The sequence below is a fragment of the Alexandromys fortis genome, unplaced genomic scaffold (genome assembly GCF_014885135.2).
Source record: "Alexandromys fortis isolate MF-2015 unplaced genomic scaffold, M_Fortis_MF-2015_v1.1 scaffold_199, whole genome shotgun sequence".
NCBI classification, from domain to species: domain Eukaryota; kingdom Metazoa; phylum Chordata; class Mammalia; order Rodentia; family Cricetidae; genus Alexandromys; species Alexandromys fortis.
Window position 1 is genome coordinate 1,036,163 of NW_026068074.1, and position 25,898 is coordinate 1,062,060.

General features: G+C 44.1%; 1 protein-coding gene across 1 annotated transcript in view; it reads left to right on the forward strand.

Moving 5' to 3' along the window:
* The first annotated feature begins 85 nt into the window (after nucleotides 1-85).
* Nucleotides 86-25,898, forward strand: part of Cox10 (cytochrome c oxidase assembly factor heme A:farnesyltransferase COX10) — a 104,543-nt gene continuing 78,730 nt past the window's right edge. The window contains exons 1-3 of the mRNA XM_050121601.1: nucleotides 86-228; nucleotides 5,090-5,223; nucleotides 7,161-7,479. Coding sequence (XP_049977558.1) covers nucleotides 186-228; nucleotides 5,090-5,223; nucleotides 7,161-7,479 — 496 coding nt within the window. The 5' untranslated portion in view covers nucleotides 86-185. The remainder of the gene's footprint in view (nucleotides 229-5,089; nucleotides 5,224-7,160; nucleotides 7,480-25,898) is intronic.

Below are 25,898 nucleotides of genomic sequence, written 5' to 3' on the forward strand. Positions count from 1 at the left end.
AGGTGAAGACACCACACCGTACGTCCACAAGCGCCAGCCTCCGAGCTTTCACTGTCGCGGGACACCGGACGTGACAGACAGGAAGTCCCGCCTCATTCCTAGGGCGGGCTAGCAAGATGGCGGCGCCCTGGAGCCGGTGAGGTGAGAGGACACGGGGCTCCCGGGGACAGCTGCACCGGTGCGTTATGGCCGCGTCCCCACACACCCTCTCCTCGCGCCTCCTCACAGGTATTGTACCCCACCGGGAACGATCGTGGGAGAATTCTTGTCTATTTGCCACGCGCGAGATCTTGGTTCTAGCTGGCTGCAACCTTGGAAGCCCTTGGCTTGTCACCTGGCAGGGAGGTGACCTTTGGGGTAACCTGAAGGAAGGGAAAGGCCACGGAGATGTTTTGTGGCGTAGGCCAGGTGGTCCATAACGTTTGGTGTCTTGTGCTTCTTTGGAGTTTCAAACAGTGCAAGCTGGCGGGCAGGGTAAACCGGGGGGCTCCACAATCCTCGGGCTTATGAGAGCCGCGCTTCCTAGCCACTGCCTTGTAATGACAAGAGGCGCACCTGCCCCCCATGGAGGAGCTTCCTTCCAGCTAGAAGTGTCACGGTGATAACCGGGATAATAGCTGCAGGCTGAATCCCATTGGGACTTAGCCCTGTGCCATCAGGATGGCTCTTTCCGTTCTAAAAAGGCCTTCTGATAAGTATTTATTTATCACAAATTCTTGAACAGGTCTCATATCTTACCTTTTCTGAGAGGCCAGCTTCTGCACTCTACCTTAAATAGGAGCCTTTATCTTTCTTTTCTCGTATCACCTTAATTTATCATGGCTAGGACATACTCTAATTGTTCACACACGCAATCCAGATGTACATCAATTTAGTACGGTTCTCCCAATTAGACACATATTTTGTGAAGGTAGAGATTGCCTCTCTCACTAATTCACCCCTTTATCTTTCATGCCCAGAGAAGTTCCTCTGTACATTGACAATGCTCAGTCACTTGTGAATGAATGAGATTGTTCTGGTAGAAATATTTGAAGAGTAGGTTGGTTTTGTTGCTAATATCTGGGGATGGTAGCTAGATGGACCATATGAGAGACAAGATAGTAGAAGTCAAGAACTTCCTTCTCTCATCCCAGAAATATTTTGTAGGCCTCACTGTCAGATACAAGCCGCCCACAGTGTCTGACTAGCAGTGTTGCTAACAGTGGTTCCAGGAAGTTCTTTTCTCCCCTGGGTTTGTGTGATCTCAACGCAGATCATTTGAGTTTACTATTATTGAGGTAACTGAGAGAGATGATCTCAAAGGTCCCTTCTGGCTCATAAAATAGGGTGGCCATTGAAAGGGAGGGTAGAGGAGGCAAGGTTGGGCAGTATTTGGTAATTGTTGAAGCTGGGGGATAAGTAATAGGGACTCCTTGGATATCTCTGTTTTTATATGACTGCCAATTTCCATACTGAAAAGTTTGTGGGGTTTTTTTTGGGGGGGGGGTTGGGGGTAGGTGGGTTATGAGTCTTTTTTGAGTCACTTTGTTACTTTCTGTCATTCCTGCTGTGAGTGTTCCTTGATCCTGACAGTTGGTACTCATTTTCAGAGGACTCAGCTCTTCTTGTTGCTTGACTATTCTCTCTGTCTGGAAGCTTCTCCTGTATATGTTCCTCGGAGAAGCCTTTCTTTCTACTTTCCTGTTCTACATTTCGGCTCTGTATGGGACAATTCTGTTTTGATTTGAGCTCCACAGGGTAGGCGACAGGTTGCATATGACCCTGCTGTTCTAGGATCGGTCTCTAGAATGGTGGAATAGAGGAGACTAATAATAGCTTAGTTGCTAAAATTGGACATACCTTCCTGTTCCTTGGGGGGTCTATGCAAGATCCCACTCAGAAGTTTGATGGGGAGGTTGGCAGAGAAGGAACCTTAGGGTTGTCAGCAGGTACTTCTGAGTTTGCTTAGAAAAGTTCAGATTGTTTTCATTTCCATGAAATAAGCTTCAGGAACTTTCAAACCACTTGTCTCCTTAGCTGATAAAAAAAAAAAAAAAGCCCTAGTATTAATAGTGAATCATGGTGAGAGGACCAACTCTCCAGATTTTAATGCATCTGTTGTAAGCCTTGGATAGCTTAAAATGTACATGTTACCCAGGCCTGAAATAGCTCTCATTTTCTAGGTCTTTGTTCATGAGCACATGACACACTTTGGACACACTTTGACTAAACCAAGGGTTGTTATCCTTTACAAATTCAGTTTCCAAGTTATGTTCTGCCTGCCCTCCCCCAGGATTTTTGTTACTGCCATTCTGTAAAATTTTCATCTTGGCCCATCTAATCTTGAAAGAATTTGCAAGGTGTTTCCAAGGCAAACACATATCCATCCATTTGAAAGTGAGCGTGCCATAATTGTGGTTTGAGGATTTGGCTCACCTCTACTTTAAGATAATGGCCTTGTGTTTCCAGAGGCGGGGCTCGTTCTCACAGTTGAGGAAGGCTCCCTGGGCTTGTCATCACCAAACATCATTTCACTTTATTATCTGGCAAGTGTCCAGTAGCTGTGGTAGCAAAGGAGACTAAAGGAGAGATGGCCATTAAAGAACTAAACACTATGATGATGGTGTTTAGAGAATTCTTTCCTTGGGGAGACGGAAACAGTGCCTACTCCCTCATGATAAGGTCCTAATGAAGAACCAAATTATGATTCCACCAGCGTTCAACCTGGGGAACCAATGTGTTTATTGAGTTGCTTATAGAACATGAGTGAGGGGTTACTGGTAGGAGTAGAGGGATCGCAGAGCAGCTGCTCTTGCAAGTTTGTCCCCAGTGTGGATGATGGTGCCCCTCCAGTGAACCTTTCCCAGCCTTTGACTCTAGCATCTCTGCGCCCTGAAGCCACATGCAATTAAGGCAGAACTGCTAACAAATGGTGAGGAGTGGCTGGAATCTCGGATGAGAGTCCAAGCCCTCCCCAGTGCCTTGTCTATGAGGGAAGGTCAACAGCTAGCAAGCTGGATCCTGAGGGACTTTTGCAAGCAGGTGTAGCTGGTCTGACATAAATGGAGGATGTTTTGTTCAGGGGACTGCATTCTTTAACAGTTTGCATTAAGAAGTGCTATCATGGGACTCGGGAGATGGCTCAGCAGTTAAGAGCACTGACTGTTCCAGAAGACTTGGGTTCAATTCCCAGTGCCCACCTGACAACTTACAACTGCCTGTAACGCTGCCTCCAGGGAATCTAACACTCTCCCACAGATATGTAGGGAAAACACCAATGCACATAAAAAAATAATAAATAAATAAGTCATTGAAAAGAAGAAGTGCTATCATCAGATGCAGAGATCCACAGCCAAACATTAGGGGAGCTGGGGAATCCTGTGGAAGAGGGGAGGAAGGGTTGAAGGAGTGAGAGCGTCAAAGGCACCACAGAATATGGCCCATAGAATCAACTAAACCAGGGCTCATAGGGGTTCACAGAGATGAAGTGACAGCCAGAAAGCCTGTATGAATCTGACCTAAGTCCTCTGCATACACATTGTGGTTATGTTGCTTGGTGTTCTTGTGGGACTTCTAGCAGTGTGAGCAGGGGCTGTTTCTGACTCTTGCCTGCTCTTGGGACCCTTTCCCTCCTCCAGGTTTTCTCATATATGTGGGGATGTGCCTAGTATTAGTGTAACTTGTTATGAGGTGTTTGCTTGATATCCCTGGGACACCTGTTCTTTGCTGAAGGGAAATGGTTGGGGAGTGGATCTGGGGAAGAGGGGAGGTGGTGGGAGAGCGATTAGGAAGAGAAGGAGGAGGGGAAACTGATCAGGATGTAATATATGAGAGAAGACTAAATAAAAATTAAAAAGTAGTAGGAAGTACTCTGATAAAACACAATATAACATGATAGAATAGTGAAAGAGACTGAGAATTTGATAGAGAGTAGACTGCACAGAAGGAAACAGTGTAAACAATGTTGATCCAGTTGTGTGTAATGTGCTTTGTTGGAAGGTCATGAGGCAGTATTGCCGTGATAAAATAGATGTGCAGGTTTGTGATAGCAATATATGCTGGTTTGAATATAGGCACAGACATTTGAACTCTTGGTCCCCAGAGGTGGTGCTATTTGGGGAGGCTTAGGGGTACAATCTGTGGCACACGGGTTGGAAAAGAAAGGAGACGCACGAAGGCAGGATGACTTCCCTCTCACTATAACTCTGCTCCAGTAGAAGCTCCCAGGAGTCTTTGAGTAGGGATAGCAAGAGGGGGGATAGGTGTGACCTGCATGTCCTACCTTGCAACTGTTTGACTGCATATATAACCTCAGGGAGGAGCCCTTCCCAATCTTAAAACTTTCTAAGCTTCTAGAGCCCTGTAGGTTTGTAGCTTCTTGAGTATTACAAGCCTTCCTCTAGGAGGGAATGCTTAAACTTAGTAGAAATAACTACACAAAATATAGAAAATTGAAGCACACTAGAAAACTAAGAAGCAGAAAACAGAACGTGGATAAACTTTAGGTTGTAGAATCCATGAGAGGAGACACTTTAGGAAAGGGTGGCTGGGGACCCGGAGGGTCAGCGAGGGGATAATTGTAGCGTCTATGCTTTCACTTGCTGGACGAGGGTGATGTCTGAGATAAGCTCTGAATCTGTTGACTTGAGAGGTTTAATAAAGTGATTAGAATTCAAATTTGGGTGCAACAGAAGCAGCTCATTCCTAACTGGGTTGACGGTCGTATTTTACTAAATGTCATTTTCCCTTCCTTGTAGTTATTTTAACTATGCAAAGGGAATGCAAACCTTCATTTCAGTTTACCAGTGTTTAGTGAGAAAAGAGGAGTGCTTCCCTTTCTACTTTATAAAAAGTGAACTCATTGCATTGTATTAGAAACATCTACAGTGTGGTAGTCTTCTGAATTCTTTAAGCATAAAGATGTGAAGGTGACATTTCCATCACTCACCCAAGCCTAGCGCTGATGGGTGCCACTTATCCCCCAGTGGGAGTCAGCCGTGGCTTGGAGTCCAGCCCCACCCAGCAGCATCTTGCCTGGTTTTGATGTAGGCACAACTGAGTGAGCGGCCACCGTTTCAACATGCCTTTATCTCTTGTCTCCTTGCTGCAGGCTCGGTGGGAGGCTGTGTCTGGTATCTCGAGAGAAGAGCTATACAGGAATTGCCACACAGGGTCACACATCTGTTCAGGAATGTCAGTAATCAGTGGGTCATGGTCCAGCACTTAAGCTTCCTCAAGCGCATGGTAAGTAGAACCCTTCCTTCAGTTGCTTTCCGCCTCTGCTTTTCTCTGGGTGAGGGAATTGCAGAGATTCCTATTCGAAGAAAAGTTTTAGGAAGTATTGTTTGAAAGAGGCTTTTATTTAGTGGTCTCTTAAGTTTATCCAAAACTTTAATCTCTTGCTTTGATTATTCTTAACTGAAACCAGAATAATTCTGGCACTGAGGTTAAATATATGATCTTGAATTTATTGATTAAGTTTGGAGAAAGATTGAAAACTTATGGCATATTTCAACCAGGCTAAAATTAGGAAAAGCTGAACTGGTAGGACGCATCTTTTATACATTCTTTGAAGTTCTGTAAATATGTCAGGAATACAGTAGTTGTTTAACAGTGTGATCCTCTTGTTTTCTTAGACCATTGGTGCATTTGAAAAGTCTTTAAAAATACTTCTGAGGGAATGTAAAATGGCTCAGTCAGTAAAGTGCTTGCTTTGCAACTATGAAGATCTATGGGGGATCCCCAGAACCAACAGAAAAGAGCTGGGTGTAGAAGTGTGCACTTGTTCCCTCCGTTTTAATGAGGCAAACATAGGATCCTTGGGGCTTACTGGCCAGCCATCTCAGCCCATTTGGTGAGCCCCAGAGTCCAGCAAGAGATTGTCTCAGGAAACAAGGTGGAGGCTGGAGAGATGCCTCAGGGGTTAAGAGCACTGGCTGTTTTTCCAGAGGTCCTGAGTTCAATTCCTAGCAACTCCATGGTGACTTAGAACCATCTCTAATGAGATCTGGTGCCCTCTTCTGACCTGTAGGAATGCATACATATAGAACATTGTATACACAATAAATAAATAAATCTTTTTTTTTTCCCCTGAGGAGAGTCACTGAAGGTTGACCTTTGATTTGTGTTTGTACCTCACTGCATGTGAACACACACACATACGCGTGCGCGCGCACACACACACACACACACTACTGAGTGAACTAAGTAAAGTTTCTTTCTTTTCTTTTCTTTTTTTAATTTGCCAGTGCTTTTACAGTGGCACTGAGTATCTGGTTCTTACAGGCCTGTATCTATGTAAAGATTGTTGGCAACATGACTCTCTTCTNGTGGCGCACGCCTTTAATCCCAGCACTCGGGAGGCAGAGGCAGGCGGATCTCTGTGAGTTCGAGACCAGCCTGGTCTAAAAGTGCTAGTTCCAGGACAGGCTCCAAAACCACAGAGAAACCCTGTCTCGAAAAACCAAAAAAAAAAAAAAAATAAAATAAAAATAAAAATAAAAATAAAACATCCACTTTAACTTAAAATTTAATTAATACAAAATGTTACTAAAATCCAATATATTGGTTTTGTCAAATTTTAGAAGTTTGGTGTTCTCATCTATAAATAAAAGAGTTATTAGTAGTGGCCTATCTTTAAACACTGTTGTGAAGATTAACTGAAATATATATTAATATAAAAAATAAGGACCCTCACAATATTTTTAGTAATTATCAGTTTTTGCCCATCAGTGATAGGGGCTGACTCTAAAATTGGTGTTCTTTCCTCTTCCCACACTCCCACATGAGTGCAGCGTGAGTGGCCCTGCTCGCCTTCCAGTGAACTCCACTCAAGACTGTTTGCTTAAGAGCCAGGTGGTCAGTAGCTGACCTTGCTTATCTGTAGCCAGTTTCGTTGTATTTAGATTAGAAAGGCCAGCCTTCAGGAAGGCCAGTCGGTAACAGATGGCTCTTCTTTGCCATGAACTTAGATTCCTAGATTTTTCTAAACCACAAAATTAAAACTATAGCCAAAGCATTAATCTTAACTCCGTGTCTTTTAGTGCTGATGTCTGTGACACACACTGTATCGCATGCTGTGCTAACAGTGTGAAGTTATATGGTAAGCTCTTCCCAGCAGTGAAAGCTGTCAAGGGACATCATCATTTTTAGTAACGCATGCTGTTTGTCTGTCTGTCTAGTATGTCACACAGCTGCACAGGGGCCTTAGCCAGCGAGTCAAACCAAAGCCAGAGCCAGCAACTTCTCCATTCCTTGAACACATGTCTTCAGGGCAGGCTAGAGCAGAAGTGGATGAGCTGCCATCTCTGTCAGCCTCCAGCCTGCCTTTGTCCCAGAAGCCAAATGAGAAGTTGATGGAGCTGGAGGCTGATTCCATAGTGGAGCATGCTGTCGACACAGCCAAAGAGACAAAGGAAGAAAGGCAGTGGAAAGAGATGAAACTTCACGCTGACGATCTGCCCGGCATTTTGGCTCGACTGTCCAAGATCAAACTCACAGGTACCTGGTTTTCTGGGACTGTTGTTTATTTCTACTGAGCTGTATTTATTACCTCCCTCAAACTTTGAAACTCAAGATTTTTCTTTCTCTAATTAGGATTCCCACTTGGATATTCTGAATTCTGCTTCCACAGAATTGGGGATTGTCATACATTGTAACCTTTATGGCAAAAGTGACCTCATGTGAATTAAAGTAGACATTTATCCTGCCTATTTCCTTATGCTTGTTATGTTTATAGTCACTGTGCTTTTAAAATGCAGTACCTGAGTCCAGGAAACTGCACTGCTGGGGACTTTAGCTACTCTATGTTCTGTTCCCTGTGGGACCTCTGGGTTATCCTATGTGTGTAGGGCTATACACTAGATTACTTCAAGGATGTTTGGAAGTGTTTCCCCTTCTAATCCCACTATTAGAACCAATCTTCTTGTATCCAGTTGGCTCCTATCCTATAATAGTGTTGTTTATTGTATGGACTGCCCTGTGAGCCAGGCACAGCATGGTCCTGTGTCATCTAATAGCTAGAGTTCGATCCAGCTCTGTGACAGCTATTTTCAGAGTGTTCTGGTTATCCTGCAAATGAAGACCTGCTCCCTCTTCTTCTTGGATGAAAGTAAAGGGACAGTATGGCAAGCTGTGATCAGCTTAAACCAGGTGCTCTTTGAAGGCAGAAAGTGGCAAATAAGAGTCTCACCAGATGAGCAGAAGTGAAGACTCTGAGCACAGAGAAGGATGGGGGAAAGGAGTTCCTTTGTCTCCAAAGGTGTGGACACCAAGAATCTCAGGCAACAACTTCCTTCCTGAGTGACCAAATGCTCTTAAAGAAAATTCTCTTTTTGCTGGGAGTGGGGTGGGGTTGAATGGACATAGTGAGTGTGATAGAGTATAGCAAGAATTCTATGGTGTAACAAACAGAACGAGTCTATTTCTGCATAGAGACGCTCCGGCTAAGCAAGAGTTCACCATTGTGCTTTGTGGATTTTGTAGGAGGTCTGGGTGTATCCATACAGATACACGTCACCTACAAAGTGGGACCTTTCAGGAGGTCAGCCTCAGAAGTGACTCCTGTCAGCAGCAGGGTCTTCTTTGTGCACTGTCATTTAACACGTCTAGGCTGCTGATTGGTCCACTTCTCTTATCTTCCTGTCCCTGTCAGGAATAGTAGCAGTATTCTCTCCTCAGCTGAGAAGCCAGTCTCTTTCAGCTCTAGTCCAGCATCTGAGTGGAACCAAGGGTAGTGCCTCTCGAATGTGCTTCTCCCTCTACAACTGCAATTCTAATTCAGGTTGGGAACATCCAGGGCCGTTGCTTTTTGAGATTTATTTATTTATAATTTTATGTATATAGGTGTTTCGCCTGTGTGGATTTCTGTGTGCCATATGCATGCCTGGCGTCCACAGGTCAGAAGAGGGCGGCATCCCCTGGAGCTGGAGTTACAGAGGGTTGTGAGTGGCCTTATGGGTGCTGGGAACTGAACCATGCTCTTCTGGAAAAGCAGCCAGTACTCTTAACCACTGAACTCTCTCTCCAGTCCTGTTTTTTTTTTCCCCCCTAATTGTCCCTTTGTCTTCCTCTACCCTACCTGCAGCTCATGCTGCTCAGAACTGTCAACTGCTTTCCTGAGACCACTTCCAGTCTTTGTTTGCTAGCCTACACAAGAGGCCTTTGTGTCTACATTACCTTCTGCTCCAACTCTGCCTGCTTCTAAGGCAATGTACTGTAGTGACAGCCAGTTCTTGCATCTCGGCTTACCTATCCCATGCTACCATTTCTAGTCAGATCTTTCAGGCCTGTCCAGGAAACCTGCATGGGGTTCCATGTTGTGATAGGAGCGGCGGGCTACGTTCCTGGCACCTGGCTGCCCGCACGGCTAGCCTTATGCCCCGAAATAATTACATGGAAACTGTATTCTTTTAAACACTGCCTGACCCATTAGTTCTAGCCTCTTATTGGCTAGCTCTTACATATTGATCTAACCCATTTCTAATAATCTGTGTAGCCCACGAGGTGGTTTACCAGGGAAGATCTTAACCTGCGGCTGTGTCGGGTGGGAGAATCATGGCGACTCAGCTTTCTTTCTGCCAGTATTCTGTTCAGTCTATTCCGCCTACCTAATTTTCTGTCCTATTAAAGGGCCAAGGCAGTCTCTTTATTTAACCAATGAAATTAACACAAAATAGAAGACTCTTCCCCCATCAGTTCCAGTCTTGAGATCCTAGCTGGACATATACTCCCAGTGAGTTTTAGGTGCTTTTTCTTTACCTTTTTGAGATAATTTACACACCTGTAAGGGAGGAAATAAGTATGCCATTTCAGAATTTTAATTGTATAATGTATTAAAGCACCCAGCAATGTTCCTTACAAATGGGGGTACTGACAGGTGAGTTTGGAAATAGTTATGGGTAAATATTTAAGTGTCTACTGACTATGTGTTGTGTTTTCAGGGGAACTGTTTGTGTCCATGCAGATTGTATAGGTGAGTGAGGGTTTACTGGGCAGGGAGATGAGGGGAATGAGAAGCAGTAGCAGAAGCCCGAACAACAGCCAAGAACCCTGCTGCATCCTGGCACATTGGGAAAATTGATGTATGACCTGGGTGTCACATAGGGAGGCGCTGGGAAGACGAGTGTTGTCACGTGGGCATCTACTCTGTTGTAGAGTTGCACTGTTCAACCATGGCGGTAACAAGTTCTAGTTTTCTCAGAGAGAGATGGTCACTTTGTGAATTTCTTTCTGTTTTAAGTGTCTTAGTTGCCACTAAATCTGAAGACTAAGTCGAAAGCAAGCTTCAGACAGCTCTGAGTTGTGCGTCTTCAGCCGAAAGCGCTCCTTTGCAGCACACTGGCTGCGCAGATAGTGGGTTTGTGAACTCAAACCATGTTCACACACTGTTGCCCTCACCTGCACCCTCCCACCGTTTCCTCTTCTTTCCCCCAATAGTTCCACTTTTATGCTCACATATATTTTGTATCTAGATCTCATGAGAGAAAACACATGACGTTTGTCTTTCTTAGTCTGGCTTATTTCAGTTAACACAATCTCTGGTTCCATCCGTTTTCTACAGACAAGACTTCATTCTTCTTTCTAGCTGAATAAGACTGCACGGTGTGTATCCTTAGTGCGTTCTCTTTATCTGCTATTCCACTGATGGATACCTAGACTGATGTAACTCAGCTGCTGTGGACTGCTACAGTGAGCTTCCCACTCCCAACTTTGGACTATTGAAGTTGGACTGAGAACATTTTGTATTATGAGATGGCCGTGAGCCTGTGGAGCAAGGAATGTTACGGTTTAGATGTGAAATGATTCCCATAAGCTCATTTATTTCAGTCCTTTGTCTCCAGCCAGTGGCACTACTTAGGAGGTTCTGGGGCCTTTGAGAGGTGGGCTTCGCTGAAGGAAGGGATTGCTGTGGGTGGGCTCTGTAAGGTACAGCCTGGCCCGCTCTAGCTGGAATCCCCTTCTGCTTGCTGACTAGCCTTAGGATGTAAGCAAGCTGCCTCTGTCTCCTGAACCATTACTGCCAGTATGAACACTGCCCTGACTATTTGGCCACAAAACTGAGCTAAAAGAGCCCCAGAAACTGAACAGAAGTGCTGTGCCGAGGATTCTGTCACTGTGACTTCCCGTCCCAGTAGTCACAGAAACAAGCATCCCTCCAGCCATGCGCACTGAAAGTGGGTTGTTAGGTGCTTTGGGTTAGTGTGTGTGATGCCTTATTGTTTTCTTTTACTCCGCCCCGCTTACCTTTTCCTTTTGGTGAGTTCAGATGGGTCCCGTCTTACTCATGGTTAGGAAGGGCTGACTGCCATATGTCTTAGTTCAAGGCTCTTGTGATATGCCTGTGTGTTTGTTCAGTCTGTAAGGATTTGGTGTCATCTAGATTCTGTTTCACTAGAAATGGAGTAAGGCGACGTGGCTCACAGGCCTATCATCCTTGGTCTCCTATATCCTTAAATAAGGTTTTATTGGCAACCAGATACTCCTTTAATCTCAGTAATTGGGAGGCTCAGGCAGGCTGATCTCTGAGTTCAAGGTCAGCCAAGGCTGTGCAGAAAAAAAACAAAGAAGTATGGGGAAAGGTGAGCTTGATTTTGGCAAATTCATTGAGCAAGTCTCTTCAAAAGACAGGGTCTGATGGAATTCTATCCTGGAAGAACTCGGGGTCTTCACATGGAGTTAGCAGTGTGGTCACAGGAAAGAATGGGTATGGGAGTGGTAGGTAGAGCGAGCAGAGCAGAGGCAACAAGGCAGAATTCCTTAAGATCATTCCTTCTAGTTCTTACGAAAGGCCTTTAAAATCCTGCAAGGAAGCAGATAGTCAAGGCGGGGGAAACAAGTCAGGGCTCTGTCCCAGGCAGAGGTGCAGACCCCTCCCCACAGGAAGGACTCAGACCACGCTGTAGATGCAGGAGGACCTCTCAGAAGCCTGACTGGAAAGGTTCAGGAAATCAGTGCCCACTACCTGGAAAGTCAGGAGATGGCAAGCAGCGTTTCTTCAAAATGCTTACAGGAGCTGCTTTGAGTAATCTACCTCATTTTTTTAAAGTTTATCCGATGAGTATTTTATTAGTAACAAATAAAGGGTGACTGAGGTCAGGATTGATTTGCTACAACTTTCTTTATTCTGGCTATTGTACTGTTTTTCCTTTTATGTGGCTTATGTGGTTGTTTATCTGAGTTGGCATTCTAGATACAGCGGAATTTAATATGTAAAACCTGAGTCTGGAATCTTAAGCCAGTAGTAATGATTTAATATCTTAATTATCCTTTAGTATGCGGTGTTAAAGGGGAAGGAGCACTGGTGGCATGCTGGTTAAAATGCTAATTCCTTGCACTGTGCTGGGGACTCAGATTCCCTCGGTCCAAGACATGACCCAGAGATCTAAAAGTTTTATATGTAACACCAGGTGATCAGTACTTACCTCAGAAACCTGATGGAGGCAGGACCCAGGCATCAGACTTGGTCCCAGGCATTCTGGTCTGACTGGTGCTGGGGAGAACTTGCTTATTTGAGAGCCAGAGCTGGCGGGTGGGACAACTGGCCACAGGAAAGGCAGCTGGGCAGACCCTGGACCACACAAGAGAGGCATGCAAAAGCAAGATGTTCCGAGGAAAGGGGGCTACCTCCTCACCTACAGCCACAGATGGAAGAGACCTGGGGTTGTAAATTTACTTCATATGATTTTATTTATCCCATGTGACTAATTGAATTAAAGCCATTTCCTTCTGCTTCTTTCATTTAAAGAAGTAGCACCCTTTAGTGACCCTAAGCCCTCTCATCTGACTGACCTTGTACTTTCCTCTTTAGTTTATTACTTGAATTCATACAGCCTGGAGTCAGCAGGAATATTTCTTTAAGGAGATCCCTGATAAATGTAAATTGATTTCTCTTGGACTTTTAACATCTTAGACAGCTCATTTCTAGCTAATGGCAGCTGAGGCAGGAAGTTTTGAGAGCCTGCAGTCACATTATAGAACGAGTCTTTTCTGTGCTTCCTCTGCTTGTGCTATAATATGCCAAGGAAGGGCCATACTGATCAGACTGATTTCCTTTGTAGGAGGGCAGACTAGCTGCAGCCCGAAAACTCAGCACTTCTTCCAGGGCATGGGCCAATCCTTTGCTGGTGTGAATGTCATTTGAAGATGTGTGCACAAGTATGTGTGTGTGTGTTTGTGTGTACACGTGTGCACAAGCAAGTGTGTAAAGGAAAGTAAAACTGAGTTTATAAAGGAGTCAAAGGCCTCCCTGAGCCGCTGCCAGCTGAGCTGTTTACAGCAATGTTGTTGCAGCTTGTTGCAAGCACCACACCAGGGTGAGGAAATTTTATTTGGATTAGGATCATAAGAGGCTGCAGTGACTCAATGAGTTTCAACTGAATGTAGGTCAATGAAAAACAGGACTTTTCCTGACCACCATCTGTGCTGAAAAGTTACATTTCCCAAGGCCAGCACACTAAATAGATTATTTATTGGAACTGATAGATGAAGCTGTTGCTAGAGCTGGTTCATTTTAGATTGCTTTGTGTCCTTACTGTGGTCTCTGGCATTAGCTGTGCAAACAACCTATGCTCCCACAGTAATCCCTTCCCACTTGCAGAGTTAAAGGGATCCCTTGAGGTTTACATTTTGAATAATGCCTAATAATGCTTCCCAGATATTTCTGTAGTATTTTAAATTATGTAACTATTATGTATTTGTTTTAAGAAAATATAAATAGGTTTTAAAAAAAGAAGATTAAAATATTCTCATTTTAGTAATGCCAAAATAACTCTCCTTTTATAGATTTTGGTAAATAAGCTTGTAGAATTTAATATCATACTCACCTTTTTGTGTGAGACTTACTCTGAATTTGGTTACTTAGGTTGTGTTTTGCTTTTGTTTTCTTTTAAAACGATTCATTTCATGTTTGTGTGTGTGTATCTCTCTGGCTGGCTGTGTGAGTGTGAATGTGTACCACTTGCATGCTGCTTCCCACGGAGGTCAGAAGAGGACATTAAACTCCTAGAAGTGGGGTTCCAGGCAGTTGTACGCTTTGCAGTGTGGGCTTTAGGGTTTGGTCACGGGTCTTCTGGAACAGCAGAAATACTCTTAGCCACAGAGCCATCTGATCAGCCCTCTTATTTTATATTCTTGTTTGTCCCTCAAAATGTGTTAATATCACTCTATGAAACATAGTATAACTTTAAAAGTCCCACACTCTATAAAATTTAAGCACTTTAAAAATTCAGTTTCTTTAAAATATCTAACATCTCTTGAAAAATTCAAAATCTCTCAACTGTGGGCTCCTGTAAAATCAAAAAGTAAGATACGTACTTCTTACTCCAGCAGGGAAGAACCAGTGCAGTTACAGTTACATCATAACAAAGTCCAGCAGTGTAAGTAGCTCAGTGCCTGAGTGCTGGGATTAAAGGCATGCACCATCATCACTGGATTTAGAAAAAAAAAAAAAAGCCCTTTTTTTGAATGACTTATTTTTATTTTATGTGCATTGGTGTTTTGCCTGCATATATGTCTGAGTGAGGGTATCAGATCCCTTGGAACTGGAGTTACAGATAGTTGTGGGCTGCCATATGGGTGCTAGGAATTGACTGAGTCTTCTACAAGAGCAGAAGCGCCCTTAACCACTGAGTCATCTCTTCAGCCCTTAACCATTTTGTTTTGTCTTGCATTTAATATGGATGAAAGTACATTTAGCTAATTTGCTCTGTTTTCTCCTCATATCATTATTAATTTGGGATTTACTTGTCTTAAATTCAATTTCATGTTGATTGAACTGGTTGTTAAGTACAAAATGCTGTAGTTAATACTAGAAAAAGGTAAAAATAAATTTCTACTGAGGATGAAAATCCCTTTCTGACAATACTGGCAATTTTCAAGGAAAGAGAGAGAAATAAGAACTGAGGGTGGGCTTGGCTGCCTGGATGGGAATTCTGAAGAGCCGGAGCTTCAGCGCTCATGTTAAGAAGTTTTGGGTTAGTGTTTCAGGATACTACCATGATGCCTTGTGTCTCTCTTTCTCTCACTGGTTCATGATGTATGACCCTAAGACCACAAGATGTCTTCTACACTCTCCTCTTCCTCTAGGCAGCAACATGAACATGGGCAAAGGTAGAAGGTCAGGAACCACCTTACAAGAGGGGAAGGAAAGCTCCCGAGAGGAGCCTCTGCTGTGTCTTGTGCCAGGTTTGCGTAGCATGCAGCCAGCCACAAGGAAGGCTAAAATATGGCTGAGTTTCAATGTCCATCATTTTAAAAGCCTGGCATCAAAATCCCAGTCTAATCAACTCTCCAGTATTTCTCTAGCTTCCTACACCTTTGAGATCCTTGGGGTCTTGTTTTCATGTACATTTCTGAGCATGTCCTTCCAAAATTCCTTCTCTCTTGGTCTGAGCTGTAGCCTGGGAATCTGAATTTCAAGTGATGACCCTGATATAGACAGTTCTCATGGTATACTTAGAGAGGAGAGTGCCAAGCCCCTTTTCCCCAGATCCCTCTTAACTTGGAGAAACCTGTCTTCTTTCTCCTCCCACACAACGTAAGAGAGTAGTTCTTGTCCAATAGGAGAATTCCCACATGCCATTATTTTCCCATCCCTATGCCTGTTTACCTAGCCCCCACCCATTACTCTAGATACCTGAGTTTCTATTAGAGTCTAGAGCTCCAAACAGTTCACCGTCTAGGAGCAGGCTGTTTGAAGCTCTTTGGAGGTGCACCAAGAGATTACTTCTCGGTCAGCATGCTAGACTTGGCTGGATGCCAAATTACCCTTTGGGAGTATTATTGAGGGCTTAGTTTTCAGTTCAAAGCAAAACGTGGTAGCTTCCCATTTATTAAGATTAAGAGATGCAGTAAGATGGTTCAGTAGGTAAAAACTCTTTTTTGCAAGCTTGATATTTAAATTTGATTCCTAGAATCCACATAAAGGTGGAATGAGAGAACCAACTCTACAAGGTTGTCCTCCCTATTACTCTTGCATTATAACACACACACACATGTATATGTATTTAACACATTATAACACATGTATACACATCATGCACACATGTACACATGCACACATATAAACAACAATAATAAAAAAGAATTTTTTAAGATTAAGGAATGAAACACTAACAGAAGTATCAAAAGAATGCTCCAAGGTTGTAACTGCTGAAGAAAGATTTTGTCCACCTGTTGTTTTGGAAACCTTTCTAAACTCTACTGTAGTTGAAACTTTACAAATGTCTTTTTTAAGCCACAAATATGGAGGAGTAGTAAACTTGGATGTCAGAAATACAAAGAGAAGTCTGTTGTCTGTCCACTGACTTTATAAAGACAGACGTGTAGTTTGGTCCATATTTACCTTCTGAGAGACTTTATTTCTGGGTGGGGAGAGGCTGGCCTCGTCTCTCCCCCTAGAGCTCTTGAGCCAGCCCTTCCATCTGTCTCCAGGACACCCCCCCCCCACCTTCCTGCCTGTAGGCTAGGCAGCCCTAGTGTTCTTTACGGAGTTCTTGGTATCCTTCACACAGTGATGCTCCATGACCAGTGTGTGAAATGTATGGTGGGCTGACTTGTAGAATAGTCTCCAGATTGAACCTTTGTTAACCATCTCTGTTCCCTTGGCTAGTGTCTAGTGCCGTGCACACAAGGAGCTGACAAAGAACTAGTCGCTCAATAGTAAAAGAAAGTGTAGTGGATTCTGTTCCACTATTTCAGTCACGGCTCAGCCTCTTAATGACAAATAATCTATTATAAGGCTACCGTGCTTAGTGACAGACCCTTTCTGGTTGGTGACGTTGTTGTGCAGACATCACAGGGTGTTAATCACACAAGCCAGAGAGGGCACAGTGTCACTAGGTGATAACATCTTGTGGGACTACCACTAACATGTGATCTGTTTTTGTCTAAAGTTGGCAATGGGTTCCATGGCTGTATTTTACTGTACTGTAGGAGTTTATTGCTTAGGGGCAGCTAAGGAATCCTTTGTCTAACAAGTGATCTTAGGTTGATGTGGATTGTGGTCCTTAGTTTGCCTATTGCTGGCTCTGTGTCCTGAAGTCTATAGCCTGTGACTTTTTTTTTTCTCCCCAGCATATCTCTTGAGTACTGAGGCTGCCCCGCTTCATTTCTCTTAAATTTTCATCAAATTTGAAAACTCTGCCCTTTGAGCTCATAGAATTGTCAGAGACTTTGGTTTGTTCTAAATGATGTATATTCTTCAGTTAAGAATTGTCTTTCTTGCTCAGATAAGTAATGAACATAAATGTTACCAGTGAATTCCATTAGGCTTGGCAAGCGACTGTTGGTGTCCAGGTTCACTTACAGACAGTGGTCCATAAGGGCATTATCCCAAGTGTTAGTCATCAGCATGGTGAAGCGTGTTCTTGTTGGAAGCTGTGCCCACTGCTCAGAGTGGTGATGCAGTTAGCACTATTGCCACTTCGTCACTGGGAAGGAATGACAGTTGCCATGTAGAGTTAGGTTTGGAGAGGGAGAGAGCAGTCGGTCCTGAGGCAGTAGTCAGATGAAGGAAATACCAAGGACCGTCAGACAGAACGAAGATGCTCATTCTCAGTGCTTGGCTGTAGGTGGTCACTTGAACAGTTTGGGTAAGAAACTTAGAGAAGTGTCACTGTTTTAATGAAAACCGCCTGGCTAACAATTCCCTTCTGTCAAACTCTTTGGGGACTGCCTCCACTTCTCAGAAGTTTAACCTTCATGCCTGAGCTCTGGCTTTGGAGGGTCATTTTAAGGAAAGGTTGTTAGGTATCTAACCATTGTATCTCAAAAGAAAAGAACAAAGTTGTAAAGTTATTGAGTATAGAAAATAATATTGAGAAGAAATAGTTCTTTATTGAAAAGGAAAAAAAACTACAAATAGGGTTTCAAAGCAGGAAAGCTCTCAGGTTCAAAGAGAGACGGTAATTGAAAGAATTATGGGGGTGGTCTCACTTATTGGTGGCATTAGCTTAGTGTAAACAGCTCTTATTTATATTTTCTTGAGGGCTGAGGGGCACTTGATTGCCCTTTGCTGAATGCTCACTCTTAAATGCAAACCAAATGCTCCTTGGTGAATTGCCTTGGTAACTATCCTGAAACATTGCATTCTGGCGGCAGTGTTACTCAGTACATTTGAAGGTAAGAGGTTTAATTTGGTCCTGGGTTTTTCAGACCAGACTTAGTCATTAACTATATAAGAAAGGGGAAAAAGGGGAGAAGGAGGAAAGAAAGAGGGGGAGACCTAGTGAGTTCTGCAGCTGTTATTTTAAATCTCTATGAAGCATTTTATCTTTTCACCCAAAGCAATTATAGGTAATCAGTTATTTCTGGTTGATACCCTGTCCCTCATCAGTTGACTTTTTACCAAGATTTAACAATACCCATAAGAATTGTTACCCCTTTAATATGGATGCTGATGAGAAAATTATACTAGGACGTTCAAAGAAGGCTGCCAGTTGGGGTAGCCTAAAAATCTCACTTAAATTAGAAATTCAACCAGTTGGAGCAAGGGCGTTAGTAGAAACAAAGACAGTCATGGCTATTGCAAGAACAGCTACTTAGTAAAAGACATGGTTTCATTAGCAAACCAGGAGAGACTACCTCCTGTGCCTGGATTAAGTTATATCATAGTAAACTTTCAGATCTAAGCAATTATACCATTTGCCCAGGGGCACACCTACAAACTCATTCTGAGAGCACAGTGTAGGTTTGTGGGGTTTGGCTTATGATGTTGCACGGTGTCTGCCATCAGTGGCAATGAAAAGAATGATAGTTCTATTTGCAAGTTGAAGTCTGTAGAAAATTTCAAAGTGTCATCTAGCTAATGGCTTTAATCTTCCTACGAGGTAGTGTGTCAAAATCAGCAGTTGTCCAGATTGGTTTATCACCATTTTGCTTTTCAAATAATTCTTTTGGGAATGAATCTTAAAAAATAAATGGGCATTAAGAAGCAGAGCTTATGGGAAATCCGTATGTAGGTGACCAGGGTGGACTGTGAGCCTTGTGGTCCAGTTGACAGTCTGAGAAAGGAAAGGACTGCATTGGTTATGCATGTGTACAGAGACCAGTGAGTCTTGGAATAGGAAGCCTCTGAACATTTTGATGAAATGTGAGTTTCTAAGGAAGACTTTGCAAGCCTTCCCAGGAGTTACATAGCTCCTCTAGAAAATATACTGTGAGGATGGAGATAGGGATGGTGTCTTGGAACTCTTGAAAGTGCTGGGTTACAGTGACAGATATAACCACGTCTTTCCCAGCTGTGTGGATGGGATGCTTAACACGCACTTTCAGTATGAGGGTGGGTTTCTCCTCTGTGACCCTTTAAAACTCCTCACATCTGTGGAATTCCTTGTGAACTGCATAGAGGGGAAGGGGGTTTAAAGCTTGCCTGCCTGCTTATGATTTTGTAATCCACTGGGCAAGTGTGTGGGTGTCTTCCCTTCATTTTGTGAGCTTTTCATCTTTGTGAAGATGAATCCTTGGAGCACGTACTGGAGAGATTCCCATAAAGCAGAGAACTGAATACACTGCCATATTATTTATGCTGAGCCCCTGGGTGCCCGCACAGCTCCCTGTTTACAAAACCAACCGCTTGCTCTCCCAGTGCTTCCTTTGCTGCCTGTGCAGAGCAGGCTTCTCCAGCTTTGTTAATGTCCTTCCTGGTGTAGAAAGTATCACTGTATGGGAATATATGTATAATTTCTTATATACAAATGTCACCGAAGACATAGTTATTTCTAAGTGAAATTCATGTACTCTTATACCAATAGATTCACTTTAAGGTGTGCAGAATGCTAATTATAAAAGAAAGAATTTGCGTTGTGCTTAGTTAGCATGTGAGGCCCTGGGTTCTGTTCCCAGGAGAACAGAAAGAGAGACAGAGAAAATGAGAATCAAATATAAGCAGAAGTCTTATTTCTCACCTTGTCTTTGAGGTGGCCACATGGTTTTGTTGCTTTGAGTACACATGAAGACACTTTGACTTTGGCACTGTAAGCTGTTTACGCTGTTTGTTTACTCTTACCCCCTAAGCAGAGTTAGGCTTGTGTGCTTCCAGCAATCCCTTTGCAAGATGCTTTGTTATGTGAAGCCGGAGCTGAGTGGCCCGAGGAGTGCTGCTCTGGAATTCTAGGGAGCTCATTTTACTAGTTACCAAAGCACCACTTAATTAAGCCCTTGATAGTCACCATCATTGTGTTGAGTGCTTTTGATGGAGTGAAAACCCTTTGTGCCTCCACCAAGTGTCCTCAGCATCAACAGTAACAGGAGTCCAGAATCCAAGCGTGTTTGGTTACCCTGGATACTTCTCAGAAGGAGGAGAGACTGGGCATGGTGGCTTGTGCATAATTGGAGCTTTGTACCAAGAAGGTAGAAGCTACCCTGTATTGTTGCAGAGACAGGAACTGCATCGCTAGGTAGGTGTGTCAGGGATGTCGCTTTGGACTGGGTGTGTAAGGTCACTGTCTGGACAGCTCCTGGAGCCCTGAGGGGTCAGTCCCCAGGCTGGGATTAGCATTTCTCCCAAGAGAGGTTAGACTATTTGACTGCCTTTTAATATATATTCACAATTTTCCTTCTTAACGTTTGTCTTTCTTTGAGCTTGGGAGTTTTGTTTCTCTGCTGCAGTCTAACTGCTCATACTTTCTTCAGCAATGAAGCCCTGAGATCTGCTTACATGGCTGTCAGCTAGAGCAGACTTTTGAGTCCCGCCCGCATGCTGCAGTGGTCTGTAAATGGTCCCTGAGTACGTTTCTGTCCTCTGCCGCTACTGTGCTAGTCTTGCTAAGCACCAACCTTGCCACACACTTAGCAGCTTGAGAGAGTCACCGTTGCACCACTTTTCTAAGGGAGCTGTTGACCTGGTCTCCCCTGGGCTGAAATCAAGGTGTCTGTTGGTCGGGACCATCATCATCATCTTCATTTGGCGTTCAGGGTCCAAGTGCAATGGTTGTCGGTAGACTTCATGTCCTCCAACCTGTGACCCGAGGGCCCAGCATGCTTTCTGGCTGCTCTGCCACTCTTTAGTTCCTAGAAGTTACCTAGAATCTTCAGCAGGTGGCTCTCAATGGCAGGCTGGAGCAAGGTGTTTGTTTCCTCAGGCCAGTCAGTGTGTGCTGTGATTCTAACAAAATCAAACATTTTAATCATAGGAACAGAAATTGAAACCTCCCCCTGGAGGAGGCAAGCAGACATGTGAACCTGAGTGAAGGACCTGGAAATAGGATGCCCACACCACATTTAGGCTAGTCTAGTGGGCGGTTCAGAACTGACTGACTCAGGTTAGGACTCAGTGGTGCCGTGTATTCCGGGTAGCAGCTGAGTGGAGCTGCTGCTCACTCTTAAAAGGGAAGCATGGAGTTCTCTGGCTGAGCACCCCATCCAGAGCAAGACTGGGTCAAGCTTTAAGGAATGGGGTTATTACTCTTGTGCTTTCTCAGGCATCAGCTTGCAGTGCTGCACCTCGGCCTGGACTGAACAGGCCATGCTTGGTTGGCAGCATTGATTTTATGTTTATTTGCGAAGGGACAGAATATGAGATTACCAAATAAAGTATAATCTCAAGAGTTATTAATGAAAGAATATATTACATTCGCTCTTAATGAGATCCTGGTGTTGCAGAATGATTCCATGTAATGAATCCCAGGAAATCAATGTGAAGTTTAATTGCAGCTGAGTTATATGAGGACATTGCTCTGCTCAGTGTTGCTTGTACAATTCATCAACTCTCTCTTCCTTTTTCCTTCAATTAATTGCTTTGACTTAGTCGGTAAATGCATTCTTTGTTGGCTTGTGATCCTTTCTAGAAAAGTCTTAAAAATCCCAAGTTCTACCACAATAATGAGGGGTTGCTGTCATATTTTTTTGTGGTGTTACCACTTATAATTTGTGCTTTCTAAACTTAAGCCCATTCTATAAATTTATCGCTGTTACTTCTTTCTAAACCCTTTTCCATTTTTTTTTTTTTTGTTGGTCTTTTGCAAACCGTTTTCTATGTCTCTTAGCTATTGGCTCGACCTGGGGGTCAGAAATCTGAAGGTTTTTTTCTGTGGTTTCCGCCCAGTCAAATAGTGGGATGAATGAAAAAGACTATGATACTTCTTCCTCTGATTAAGTTTTCTTTTCTTTTTCTGTTTTGTTTTTCAAGACAGTTTCTCTGTGTAGCTCTGACTATCCTGGAACTTAATCTATAGACCAGGCTTGCCTTGAACTCAGAGATCTGTCTGTCTCTGCCTCCTGAGTGCTGGGTGCTGGGATTAAAGGCGTGTTCCACCACCCCCCTCCTAAGTTTTCTTCTAAATGTGTACCCTTTTTGGCTTAGGCAGTCTTCAGGCAGTTTGGTTTTTGCCATTTGGTTGATTATAGCACGTTGTCAGCTACTGTGAGGGTAACTGACTTCTGCTGTTGATTCATTCTGAGACAGGGTCTTCCTTTAGTCCAGGCTACCTACCAACTAACTTTTGATTCTCCTGCCTCAGCCTACTAAATGCTGGGGTTACAGTCTTGTGCTACTGTGCACAATATAAAAAGTTGAGCTATGCATTTGCAGATTTCTAAACTTGTTGTTGTTTTGGTGTATCTAGGGTTTACTGGTTGTATACTGATAATATTCTAATGATTTAGCTGTTCTTGTTTGTGAGTAGTTTATTTTTGGATTAAGGTTTAAGCTTAAAGTAGAGTCACCGGTTGTTTTGACTGACTTACTCTGGATGAAAGCAGTCTACTAGGTTTGATTGTAAGAGAGGAAACCTTATGGCCCATCAGTCTCTCTTCTCCCAAATCCTCTGTAACTGAGCACTGGCCTGGGTTCTCAGGGTTGTCTTGGTTCTTGATGTCCCTTTGGTTGTGCAATATGCAAGGAGCCACCTGTCGACTTGTGCAAAGCTAGGTGACTCTCACAAAAGTCTATGTTCCCTGAAGCTTTGCAGTTTGTGGTGTGACAACTGAAGAAGTGAAGTGCTTCCTCTAGGGGCTACTGGTGGAGGAGCCTGTGGGAGCCTTGTTCTTACCCTGAAATGTCAGCCTTCTTGAAGGCCCTGAATGTGCTCAGGACTAGAGGCTAATTCTTTCTTCTTAACGCACGGGTGACATGTCCCTACAACTACTGTTTTCAAGGCCTAGAATCACCATGCAATTGCCTTTGGAACATAAGTCATTACAGAATCAGAGCTAAAAAACTTCTTCCAAAATATTTCCTTTGAAATATGTGTTTTAAGTGTTGCACCTGCTGGACTGTTCCAGGTGCTTCCAGGTGCTGGCTGTCCCACCTGTTGTGACTTGCAGTGCCGTATCTGGGGGACAGGTGGGTTGCATTGTGCCTCTGATGTCTGAGCAGCTTCCTTTGTCTCTTCATTCCCAACCTGCTTGTTCACTTGTATCTAACCATGCACCCTCGGCCTTGCCCTTGCCCCTTTGCTGCTCAGTCCTTTGCCTGTCTCCTCTGCTCTTGGGAGCTTCCATGGAGCTGCAAGTGCTCACTGCATTTGCACCCATGCTGCTAGACTCTTATTCAGGGGGTGCCATAGTCTGGATTTTCAGTGCCCTTCAGAATCCGTGCAGTCCCAGTCTTCCCTCCCAGGAATGCTGATATAGGTAGTAGGTCGTGGAGCCTTAAGAGGCAGGATTTAGGAGGTAGCTGGGGTGAGGGGGCGGAGGGATGGGTGGGGGGTGGGGGGTGGGGGGGAGGTGAGCGATGTGGGGAAACGACCACACGACTTGTGGAGGAAGAGGCAGGAAGATCACTGTGGCTTGCTAGCTAACTGAACTGTTAAATGTAGCCCTTGCCATCCTTTTCCTTGTTTTCTTATCGCACCTCACCCACACACCACGTTCTGACACTCCTCCAATCCAAATGTCCCTTAGAACCCTTTAGTTTTCCAGTTGCTCATTGGGAATATGCTCATCCACAGGGGTTTAATGGGATCGTTTCTCTGCCCCTGCATGGCCTGGGACATTGCTCTTAGGTTGAACTGTACCTGTGGATCACCTTCCTGCATGGACTCCCAGGGCTACCAAATACATCCAGTCCAATCAGGCAGCCATCACCTTTCCTCCTCTGCCTTCAGTAAACCCTGCTCTATTCCTGCCATGGTGGTAACCCTGAAAACAGAGCCGGAAACTATTCCCACAGGACTCTGCCTTCATGGAGCTCTCATTTTTGTAAGGATCCAGTGTGTGGTGAGTGATGTCTGTCAGGGAGGGAGTTACTGAGCTGGCCTACTTTTGATGAGATAACCAGGGATATTCTCCCTAGGAAGGATATCTTAGATGGAACCCAAAGAAAGAGAAGGAGCTAGCTCAAGGAAGCAGCATACAAGGACCCTGAATCACATGACTTCAAGTGGTCAAAGAACAGCCGGAAACCACGTGATTGGGCAATAGTGTGCTAGCTGGAGAGAGGTGGGTGCACTTAGTGTAGCCAAAAGCGATCACAGGTACAGTTCCAAGCACTTGGTTTGCAGCGGGGTGCTGTGATCTGTTCCCAGTTCATCCCAGGGAGAAACATAGTGGGATCTGGAGAGCCGTTAGGGAGGGAGCCCCTGTAGTGACAGATTGCACTAAATCATGGGGTTAGAGTAGACCAGAAAGTCTACTTTCCTGTGCCCACAGGAAAGATAAACAGAAGAACAATGGCATCTGCCCTCCAGAAGCAGCAGCATTTCTTCCTCCCAGTTACAGCAACCAAAATGAGCTCCAGGGCTCGTTCAGCAATCGTGAGGACTCAAGTTTTAGTCTCAGAATCTCCCACTCTCCTACCCCCCAAAAAAGCCTGACTTGGTATGGTGAACATTTATAATCTGAGTTTTGGTGTGGCAGAGACAGGAGGATCCCTGGGGCTCTCAGGCCAGCAGCTTAGCCTCTTTATCAAATCTCAGAGTATGGTTAGATACTGCCTCTAAAAAAATATGTTGGCCACACCTACACTACAGCAACACATGAAAGTGTCTTCTGACCTTCAGTGCTTGTATGCACTGGCACATACAGACCACAGACGATGTCTTCAGACATTGTCTATGTTTCCCAGTGTGCAAAGCCGCTCGGAGGTAGAAAGTGTGCTAGTTTGTGTCACATCGTCCATGTAGAGCCCACGGCATTCCCATCTCCCTGATGTGTTGCACGCCCATCACACTCTCCCCTTCTGCATTCCCTCCCAAAGGTTAGCACAGTGCTGTCTTGAAGCTTTCCTGATTATCTCATAAATGCTCAAGGATTTTCTGGGGAATTCTTACTACTCACCTCCATGGCCCTATAGGCTCTTTTTGGCCCCATCAGCTTCTGTAAACCCAAATAAGGAAACACCAGGGCTCCCCAGGGCAGCAGCCTCATGCTAGCATGTGTTGCATGGCTTTGTTTGAAACTTTCTTGGTGGCTATGGTCCTACTGTCTTCCTGTATTCCAGTGGTTCTCAACCTTCTTATTGCTGCGGCCCTTTAATTAAGTTCCTCATGTTATGGTGACCCCTAGTCATAAGATTATTCCATTGTTACAACATAACTGTAATTTTATTACCATTATTAATCATACTGTAAATATCTTCATTTTCTGATAGTCTTAGGGCAACCCATATAAAAGAACTGTTTGACACTTCCCTACCCAAAGGGGTCATGACCCACAGGTTGAAAACCTTCTGTGCTATTCCATTCTGACCCCAGCAACTTCCTCTGTTGGAGGCAAAGCCTCCATTATCATGATCTGGAGTTCTCTGCAGAGTTCAAGCCCTCTCTGTTTGCTGCTGTGCAGTTCAGTGACTAACAGGTTCCCTGCATCTCTCGCTGCAGTCGGAACACTGAGCACAGCTTTATCTTTTATAGTTGTTAGCATTGGCATAATATTGCTCACAAATTGGTAGTCCATAAATATTTGTTGAATGAATGAGTGAATGATGAATTTGGAAGACCTGTTTTATTTTCCTTCCTCTGAGTCTAATGGATTTAAAAGAA